Below are 11150 nucleotides of genomic sequence, written 5' to 3' on the forward strand. Positions count from 1 at the left end.
CAAGGAATGAATTAAAAAAAATGGGATGTGAAATGTTAACCCTGAAATAGTTTTTTTTTAATTTAATAAGACAGAAAAGGTTAAAAAAAAAATTGATGACGCACATAAGTTCACCTTGTAGAACAAAAATCCTCATCTAACAACCAACTACCAAAATTTATTGAAACCACCCCAATCATTTTTCACTGTTTATCTAAAGATGAATTCTAGCTTGGACAGGAAGAAATTTCAGGTTCACAAGGATATACCATTTTAACCCCATCACTTGAAAAAAAAAAAAAAAACCCAAAAAAAAACCAAACTCCCCACTAGCATTATATGAAAAAACCTACCTTCTTTTAATATTACACTACTTTTACACTAACTAATCATTTTAAAAAAAAAAAAAATAATAATGTCTTGTCCAGAGCCTGTATAACAAAAAAAAAAAAGGGCAAAAACCTGTTGAAAGAAACAGTCATTGTTTCTATCTTCATTTCAACTTTTCAAAACACTGAACAGAATTAAAAAGAGTAAAAAAGAAACAAACACAGCAGTCATCAGTTCAGATGGACTTCGATGCAAAAGAAAATACTGATGCAGAGTTTGAGTTCACTGGAAAAAAAAAGTTGAAAAAAGAATTCTAGCTTCAATTATTTAAAAAACAATACAAAATCCAATATTTCTTGTAAGGACAATGCTGGACGACACTTCTTGCAGACAACAAAGTTCAGAAAAGCATTTTGTTCTGAGCAACGTTTCTGACATTTCACATATGTCAATATTCACCCATTTCTAACAGTCTGCGTTGCTAAAATTTGAATGTTGTTTAGAAATCAGATGTGCTGAGCCACTTTTAAAAGCAAATGAATACAACTATTTTTCATTAAAGAAGTCTTAATTCATTGAAAGAAACTATACCTTATGAGGAATGAAGTTTTTCCCCATTTAATATTTTCATAGTTAACAACGCTACTGGTACTTTTGCAACAATATATATGCCAGTGAAGATAAGCGTGTATTTTAGATTCAAATTATTCCATCTGCTTGACAAAAATCTATTAAGTCATAAGGCAGGCAACAAGAGAAAATCAACATAGATCTCTAGCTTTTGAGTTTTACTAACTCTTATGGAGAAAGAGTATTGCTCTATGATGAGCTCATATCTGGCAGCGCATTTAGTGACTGCATAAAAATTAATAATAAAAATACTGGCATATAAATAGGTCATGAAGATTAAGATGCTTTTCTTGTATTAATCTTACTTAGATTTCTGGGCTTTAAAGTAGACTATCACAGAACTGACAGTAGAAAATGAAGGTGGGCTGTTTACTACAACCGTAAGTTAAAGTTAAATCACAAAATAAAAGGATTACAGATTCAATCGGGGAAAAGCACTAGGTCAGGACTGCAATCTCTATTAATTAGGTATCCCAGCTGGGCAGTGGGTATGCAGCTGTTAACTTGATCAATGACTTACCTAAATGTCATCTCTACTGATTCGCTTATAAATTACCAGCAAGTGAGACTAATGTACAGGTGCTAATTTATTTAAACTGTTCTCTGCAGTTCTACATAGCTTTATAAACTGCATCTGGCACCTAATGTTAGCTGTCAGTTGTACTTAGACATGCCTGTCCTAACGACTCTGTTCATTAGAAATGAGCACAAATTATGAAATATTGTGAAAAATGATACATCAAATGGAATGGGCAAAGCAAATCAATTAGAAAAACTTCATAGCACATATTCACACATAGGAGAATAAAACATCCTAGCTTCAGAGAGAGGTCTATAATACCAATTAAAAAGCAATTGGTAGACTTCTACAGAGTTATATATCAATTTGCTGGATTTTTTTTTTCTCCTCCAGAAATACAGTTGTAATGCACAGCTTAACTTTTCATTCCTAAATAAAAGCATCAGTAAGAGGCAATTCTGCTTCCACAACATCCAGAAGGATTAGCAAGCAAGCCAACTTATTTTCCTGTTTAAAACTTCACAAGGTTTAGCTTTTATTAAACTATACCTAAAACTCCAGTGAAGGACAGAATCCTATGATGTCTACTTTCGAAATACACTGCACAGACTGATTAACAGTAGAAGACATGGAGGTATATAAGCACTCATCAGAAAGAATTATTACTGTTCGAAATGTAAAGCTTGATAATTCTCCTGCCAGTGCTTAAGCAGCTTTTATATTTTTATAACAGAAATTTAATTATGCATAGCAGACACTATTACACACTCTGAAGTATTTTCCAACACCTGACGGAATATGAAGAAATCAAACATGTATGACCAAACAAAACACTACTCTTTTGGCTCCACTCCTCCCTCTTTTCAGAAACCGAGTCTGCAAAGCAGTCCCATACTTGTCACCTGCACTGCATTTGTAAAAGCTAATTTCCAGAATGAATCTGCTTTTACTAATGATGGAGCTCAGTTAATTTTGTGCAAACGATCATAGTGCTGTGGATTCATAAAGAAGAAACCACTACTTAGATATGTTCATTTTCCATTTCTTGCAGTCTTGCTGTCTGTAAGCCTTCCCTCTAGACCTTATCAAGAGGAGGGAGCCTGACTGCAAACTAATGCATTCTTCTACCATTAACCTTTCGAACAAACTGAACTAACTAGCATCATCGCTGTACTGTACTAACATGGGAGGTATTCTGGTGGCAAGTCTGTGCATGAATACTTTACAAGAAAGTAATTCAAAAAAATAAGGGCCACTAAAGGTAAGAAAACACATCTAAAAAATACAGGAAGTGGAAATTCTAGTCTGTACAGAAATAAGAAAGCCAACGTAAAGAAACAGGCTGCTATTACTGCTGAGCCAGATGCCTCGATGAACATTGACAGGCCCTTATCCACTCTACGCTGAGCCTGGAAGGGTCTCTGCATTGGCACTTGTCTGTAGAAAAGCAAAGTAACACCTATGATTCTGAATGAAAGCCGCTGCAGTATCAGTGCACAGCGTTGTACTCATAAAGCTTGATTTCCTACGGATTCGTGACTTGAAATCAAGCTTCCCGTACGGATTTTCTGATCCTGATAAAACTCAAGTCTCATCTCAGCCTTTTTCTCAGCAGGCCATTACCTGTGTGTCTCTTCTCTACTTTGCTGTCTGTTTTCAGAGAAGTTTTCAGAATTTAAGTTTTGAAGCCTGTCAAATGTGTTTGAAATCAGCCTGTATCACCACCTACAGATGTACTTCTTTCTTGGCATAAGCACGCTGTCAAGACCTCTTACGTGGACACAGCTATGCTGACAGAATTTTGCCACTGAGGGGCAACAAACAATCTCCTCGCCCTGAAAAAGCTAAACCACGTACACCTCTCTTTTGGCACATCCCACATCACTACGTCTACCGTCAGGGCCCTGCTGATATACCGTGCTGCCATGGCTATAGTAATAGTGTCGCTGCTGCGCAGAGAAAGCTTCAGCCATGAGACTTCACACAGCTTCACCTAAGACTGAATGTCACCAAATGACATTTCTCCTCCCTACCGCTGATGTGTGATAAAACAAGGCAGAAATGACAGAAGTGAAGACCAGGTAGGACATTAAAAAAAAAAAATCCACGCAACAAAACATTTTTCTGAGTGAAAGGGAGCGTATCTATACACGCTAAATGACACAGAACTTAAATGACACAGAGAAAGAGGAGGCCACCCATCTGTCAGTTGTCAGGGGGAATGGCAATGAAATAGTATGTTTGGAGCTACTGATACAAGCTTAAATTCATGCCTATATTAAAATCCCTAAGCTAAACCCGAGTGTTAGTTGTAAAACATCCTATAAAATTTAATTTGCATTACCAGCAACCACAGTATCATACAAGAAAACCTGACCTAAATACACACAGCAGGTCAAATTGTGGGTAAACGTTTCGAAGTGCTACAAAAACCTTTACAGTGCCTCTTATAACCTCAGATCAAGGGGATTATCCATTAGTACTTTTAAAAACAACCTACTGTGCTTTAGGAAGATATGGTATACAGCTCTATACTGTGATGTCTGACCTCACAAGGTAGCGGGGATAGAATCTCTATTCACAGTCACAGTTGCCATGTTCACAATGTATAGCAGCATTCTTTCTTATTCTGACAGTTTGATTAAAATTCACAGAGAGCTGAGGGGCTCATGCTGAAGTAAAGTGCTTTCAATATCTGAAACTCTACAGTAAATTACTTCTCCAACAGAGCAACTGTACTTACATCAATATCCTTTTGGGTAAAAGTTTCTGGATCTTCTCCCATCATGTTGGCTAAATGTCTCTTTCCTAGGTTGAACTCTTCAATCTGTTTTTTAATAAATTCCTCTGTGTACTTTTCAGGTCCTGAGGCTCCTACATTTTTCCTCTGCACTGCTGTAGTGGTATAGGTTAGCCTTAACACCTAACAAAAACAAAAAAGAAAACAGGAAAGTGAGAGATTTATTTTATATTTTTTGCACAGTGAGCTCTAAATAAAATGTATAGTATAACAAGCCATTCATACCTATAACGAGATTCAACACATTTCTAACTCATAAGTTAGAAAAGGCAGTATTACTCATGAAACCATTTTCTTCCAATTTTTTAATGCCCATAAAAAGATAAACACATTCTAAAAGTTGAACATTTTCACACATTACGATTAATTCAGAAGACTTTTCTGATGGAAAGAAACACAGTATCATGTCAGGAACCTGCAGCAAAAGCAAAACACAGCACTGATCAACACATGCAGTCTTAAAAGAAAACAACAACAAAAAAAGTCTGTCAGCAAATAAGCAGGTTTTTCCTTCACCTAAAGGCATCCCATAACGAAGTATGAAAAGACTCTGCAGGGCAGCTCTGCAGTGGCTTTTAGAAGCATGGGGCAGCAAAAATACTGCTAAAGGCTCTAGAGTGCTCCTTCGCGGTTCACAGTGCCAGAATGGTTCTTAAGCTATTTCACCGTCTCCGGTAGAACAACTGGAAAACTAGCAGGGTAGTTCTCACCAGCAAATACAACTGAGCATTGTTCCAGCCTAGAAGTATAACTCAGGGGACTATTATCTTTTGATCTTTGTGGGATACAGGTTTGGTTTTTCTTCTGTCAAGGCAATCCGTAGTTAAAATGACTAACTTCAACCAAGCTCTCTGCCAGACAAACAGAAGCTTCACTGACAGAGCTTTAATGTCCCAATTCTGGCCTAGTGCCAATATTATGCACTATTTTGTCTCTCCAACATTAGTATTAAAGTCCTCTGCAGCTTAATTATTCCACAAACTGAATGAGAACTGATTATTTGTGTGGTATTCTGTGGGCGGGGGGAGGGAGGGAATCACAAGAAATAAAAGGGTGTGTGGGACAGAAAAGCAAAGACGGAAAAAGAATCGCTTCTGAATCAGAAAAATGCCCAGTTCTATGCACCAGATAGTACCCTGAAACACTTCTCTCCAGGCCCTTCAACACACCACAGCTTGGCTTTGTGAGCAGACAGCACAGTTTCACGCAGCTGAGCGAGCCCAGCTCACGGTCCACCCCTGCGAGCATTCTTTCCTCCACTCCCTTCACTTGCCCTGTGCCCGCTCTGGCACTTGGACTCTCCTGCAAGCCAGCTCAGCTCCCTAAACACGGCAGAACACTAACTGCTGCTTCCTCCCAGTGAGGGGGCCGATCTCTGCTGAGCTGGTTAAGTCAGAGCGATTCAGAGAAGGCTCCGAGAAGCTCCAAAGCTGATAGGAGAAGGTGGCTGAACCACACAACTGGGAGCAAGGAAGTAAAGGGGGAGTCCTCTCTTTACCTTAATTTCTTTGAGCAAGTTACTAAATTGCCTCTGCTGCTCCTGGAGCTGCAGCCTCAGTCTACCTTTAGCCAAACACTAAAACCCAAACACGCACAACAAAGTGAACTACTTAGGGTTCTTACTATGAGGAACAGAATAAAGCGAGTATTTGAAATGATTAAACGTCTCTGAGTCACAGAATTGTCTTCTCCGGATCACAATTTAGGCATGCTGGCCATTCTGATGGATTTTACCATTCTGAGTTAAGCTAATATGAATAGCATAAAATCCTCGCTAACTTCCCGTAACTAATACAAATACAACACTAATCTTCAAACACAGTTTAAACCAAAATGATAGAAACACACAAGTCCCATCAAAACAAGATTACATGAATGTATTTGCGAGACAAACACAAAAGCGGATCGAACTTCCACCTTCCATTAGCAGCACAAGTTGGCTTACGTGAACTTCTCCTGTGACTTGAAACTTCGGGTGTTCTGTATTACACGGTTGAGTCCTAACGAACCGGAAATGAAACACAGCTTTTCTTGTACTTTCACAGAGCCCCGTTGGTATTCTGGACATCTGGCAGCCCAGAATGCACTGGTCCAACGCATCCAATTTGCTGCACATATGTAAAGCATATTCACGATCGACTTACCTGTCCCCAACTGTCTCAGGCTTCAACAGCCTGTTGTTGCTTTCTCTCCACAGCTTATATGTATCAGATGCACTCCTAGTCCTTGATTGCCCCCTGCTCCCCCCCCCTTTTTTTTTAATATTCATGTTTCTGTGAGGTTACATTGACATACACAGAATTAAAAGAAAAATAATCAAAATTTTAAATATACATATTTTCCAAAGGCGAGGCTCTGGTGATTTCCTCAGAAATCAGTAAGGAAAGCAAAGGTACCTCTGCATATTCCCCATTCTTCTCTCCCAGTCACTCCTTGGGAAAGAATTCAATTCATCTTCTGTCTTACTTGTCTTAATAGTAACTAATTATTTGTAATTCTTGTTAATGAACATATGATACCTTATTACTTAGCCTAAAATTGCTTTCTCTCTGCTATGCTTTAAACAGAATACTTTAAAAAAGATTGCTTTCATCTTATTCCTGTCAATTTCTATTGTAATTTTCTCTTTTTTTTGTCCTCCTTCCCTCAAGCTATTCATATTCTTCCCTAGTTTCAATTCATCACTAATCAAAAGTCCCTGGACACACAAACTGCTCATAATTAGAAAACAGCCTCTTATGCAAATTAATATCTATTGTATTGGGTACCTCTTCTGGGATAAGAGTACTATTTCATGGGTGGTACAGGCAAGAACCGCAAAGCCCAGCTAAACGCTTCTGGCATTTCAGTCAAACGAGAAAGCAGGCGCCTCTACGTTATAGAGGAAACCGCAGAGGTTTGCATCCACTTCTACACACATTTCATACGGCATTACTGCAGACAGCAGCCTCGCCATTTTTTAAATTATAATGGTTATTAACAGTACTCCTGAAACAAGAGACACCTCCACCAGGACAGGGGAGAAGGGAAAGCCTTCACCTCTGGACACAACTCCTTGGTATTCATGCTCACCTCCTGGCTCCTTCCCAAGCAACCTAATGCTAAAATAGTTTGGCAAACCCCGATTTTCCAGGGAGACCGTAAATTTGTAGAAAACCAGCTTATGTAAAATTTGCCTTATAAAAAAAAGCAAGCAGACAACTTCAACTTCTCTGGCTTATTTTTTCCAAGCAGAGAAATACCTAGGACCTGTCTGTTTACTCGTCTTGTTCATTTTGCTTCACTGGAGTTAGGTGGATGTAAAATTAACAGGTATCACTAACAGAGGAATCAAGCCTCCTGTACTTTCGGAACAGGAGGAAAGGGCAATTGGAGACAGGAGGCTTGAAATTGAGAGAAAGCGTTGCCCACTTTACAACGTGACATAGTTACAGAGACAGAAGAAGACACCAAATGATGTGGCACACACGCAGCTGCACCGCTTTCACGCTGCTTCCACGCTCCAAGCTGGCAGACTTCAACCATCTCCTCTTCCAAAACCACGCAGCACACAAACACATTTGCGCTAACAAATCATCTTTGGGATAGAACTTCGCTCTGCGACTCGGAGCGGGATCTGTGTAAGCACGTCAGTACGCAGGACCAAAGCTGCCCTGCGTCCGTCGCTCCAATCACCGGCCCAGCCAGCGCTACTGAGCCCAGCAGACATGCAAGACACCGGCAGCGCTCCTCTGGTCACTGGTCGCATAAGAAAACAATGTGCGTGATGTAGCAATAATACAGAATGTAAACGCTCACACCCATCCCGAGTTTCTGAAGAGTTACTTTTTGTTCAACAGGTGAGTTTTTGGCTTTCTAGCGTGCTGTTTGACAAAAATGTGTTTTAATTGATTTGCTCAAACAATATTTATGTAATCCCAGATTTCAGTCGGCCTGCGAACTGGTTAGGCAAACCAGTATCAGGCTTATGTTTTAAGAAGTACTTTGTAAAACATATCGGAAAGTATCACAAGGTGTCAGCAAATAGGCATAAGTGATTTTATTTTACTTTTTACACCCGATTTCATAAAGGGCTTCATCAAACTTTTTCTCAAAATGAAGTCCTTTGACAGGTAACAGTAAAACTGCATCTCCCCCACCCAGAAAATCTACTTTCTGTGCATATTTGACCAAATCTACGTATTAAGTTTTGCTTATACTGTATATTACAGAAATAGAAGACGGCTCTAAATGTATAGATACTTGGCAAGTGTCAGATGCACATAACGGGGAATAGAATTTAGATCCAGTTGTTCTGAGGCACAAGTTACCAAACACCAATGTTCTTCAGCTCTAGCTTAGTTAACAACTGCAGAAAAAGCTACGCCACTCCAGGCATGTAGCTCTGGACGACTGTCACCAAAGCGCTATCATCTCTTGCTGGTATCAGAACACACGCTGTCCACAGCGATTCAGATAAGGTACCTGACCCAACCAAAATCAAACAGCACGCCTGGGGCTCAGAACGCTTGTGTCAAGAACAGCTATTCAAGCACATCAGAAGTGGCCGACAGTAACCAAGCTAGATCATTCTTTTCTTTATAAATTGCGCTAAATCGCTACAGTTTAATTATTGGAACAACAGGAAACAAAACCTGTTGTTCAGTCAAAGCTAAGGGAACTGGAATTACAAAGTTTCTCTCGCATTTCCTCTCTCACTTTAAGACACTTTCAAATACAAAAAAAAAAAAAAAAAAAAAAAAATCAAGAAATTAAGCTGTTTCCCCCATTAAGATAGACAAGAAGTAACAAACAAATCCAGCAGGGGATTTTTAGGGTGGGCTTCATAAGAAAGTTCCCCAACAGTAAGGGCAAGCAAGTGCTTAACGTAAGAAACGGTTATAGCAGGTCAGAACAGGATACACCAACTTATGACACTGCCCCCAACAGCAGTGAGGTATCGGAGGCACAAGGAGGGGACGAACAAGTAGTGATAATTTTCCCAGGACACTTCCTCAATTTTCAGCAACCTGTGGTTCAAAGACATGCTGATACTTTAACAGACCTCAGCGGAATTTTCTTCTGAGTTTCTCAAGTCGCCTTTTTATATTCACACAAATGCTTAGCAACCCGAGCGTCCTCATCCCACAGTTCCACAGGTGAACCACACCTCACGGACGGGGGGAGGGTCTCTTAAGTTTCTCGGCTCCTGTTAGCTCCCTTCATACCCTGTGCTTCACAGGCAGAGGATCTGTACACAGCCACATGCTCTGGTGCAGATCCCACCTCTGGGGGTGAGAGAAGCAGACAAAAGGTGTCTCAAGGCCCCTTCCAGCCCTTCCTGCTACAGCGACTCCTCCTTCGAGGTCATTTCCTCATGTACAATACAAATCGTTCTCAGCTCAAACTGGCCAGGAAACCTACGCGACTGTCACAACGTACCTCTGATATGGGACAACCAAAGCAACGCAAGCTGTTCCAACAGAGAACAAAACCAAGTGTTACAATATTTTCAGCCTTATTCTCTTCCTCATTCCTCGCACAACTTCAGCGCGTTTCTTCCTGGCTGCTGCACAAAGAACGACCCACACGGGCACCGGGTCGTTGTCCCCAACGGGTAAAGTTAATCTAGAAGTGACCAATATAAACAGCTCAAATTGCTCCTTCCAGGGTTATTGTCCATCTACGCGTCTATCTTCACGGTCTGGTTTAGTTCAGCCACCAAACAGCCCTTCAGCCCTTATTATCCGGAATCACTCTGTGACTAGAAACAGCACCAGCACGCCTTCTGATCCGCTTGCTGGTCCCTGATTAAACATACACCAGGGTGTATCGAACACTGCAGCACAACCACAGCAGCTGTCCCCAGCGCTGGCAGCAGCTCAGATGTTTAATCAAACAGCAACCGGGCTGAACGCCGGCACCTCCCCAAACAAACAGGTTGTTCTACTTAACCAGGAGCGACGGCGCTTGCGTAGCGCGTTTCCCCCTCCACGGCAGGAACGGGGAGACTCCGTTCTCTACCGACCTGCTGGTCAAAAATCAAGATGCTCGACCCAAAAAACTGCCGCCTTCGAGGGCTTGGCCTGCGCGTTGGCTTCGGTCTGCACGTGGCTCTGTCACTCCTAGCGACACACGTAATAAACCAGCGCTTAACCACGCTTCCGCTTTACGTTCCGCGAAACAAACTCCGCTCACGGATTTGAACGCGGCGCCGATTCTCGCACCCCACACCCCACACACCCCCCCCCGCCCCAACACCGCCTCCTCGCGGCACCAGCCCCGCGCACGTACCCCCGGCGCCCGGTAGGCCGCAGCCCCGCCGGCCGGGCCGCCCAGGGACAGGGGCTCCAACACACCCCCGGCCCAACCGGAGCCTCCGGCAGGGACATCCCCGCCCCGCCCCCTCCGCAGCCACGCCGGGGACGCGAACCCGCCACCCTCCTCCCCTCCCCTCCCCGCCGCCTTCGCGCTCGCCTTCCGCCGCCGCACGCAGCCGCCCGCCCCGAGTGCGGAGCGCGCGGCCTGCGCGCGCGGGGCGGCGGGGACACGACACGACACGGCCCGGCCCGGCCCGGCCCGGCTCGGCTCTCACCTGGGCGTGCGGCCCGCCCGGCGGTGCCGCCGCGCTCCAACGGCCGCCCAGGCGCAGCACGCGCCCCACGGCCGCCGCCATGCCCGCGCCACCCCGCCCCGTCCGCCCGGGGGAGGCGGGGCACAGCGCGGCGGGGCGGGGCGGGGGGGCTTTCCGCCGCAGGCCCCGGCTCCACGGATTGGCGGGCGGGGATAGAGGGGAGGGGCCGTGGCGGCGCTTGCGCAGTACCCCGCGCTGGGCCGAGCGCTGGCCGGTTTGGCGGGCCCCGGAGCGGCGTCTGTGGTGTCGCCGCGGGGCTGAGGCGGAGGCGTCCTTCG

General features: G+C 43.4%; 1 protein-coding gene across 4 annotated transcripts in view; it reads right to left on the reverse strand.

The window, feature by feature from the left end:
* Window positions 1-10926, reverse strand: part of MRPS9 (mitochondrial ribosomal protein S9) — a 54425-nt gene extending 43499 nt beyond the window's left edge. For 2 of the 4 annotated variants that reach the window (XM_086482136.1, XM_086482135.1), the window contains exons 1-2: window positions 10834-10914; window positions 4203-4382 (exon numbers count right to left, since the gene is read on the reverse strand). In XM_086482136.1, coding sequence (XP_086338262.1) covers window positions 4203-4382; window positions 10834-10914 — 261 coding nt within the window. Of the gene's footprint in view, window positions 1-4202; window positions 4383-10833 lie in introns of those variants that run through there. The other 2 variants (XM_086482138.1, XM_086482137.1) reach the window with 2 other exon arrangements.
* Between the last annotated feature and the right edge of the window lie 224 nt (window positions 10927-11150).

Source organism: Leptosomus discolor, chromosome 1 (assembly GCF_034619465.1).
Source record: "Leptosomus discolor isolate bLepDis1 chromosome 1, bLepDis1.hap2, whole genome shotgun sequence".
Lineage (NCBI taxonomy): Eukaryota > Metazoa > Chordata > Aves > Leptosomiformes > Leptosomidae > Leptosomus > Leptosomus discolor.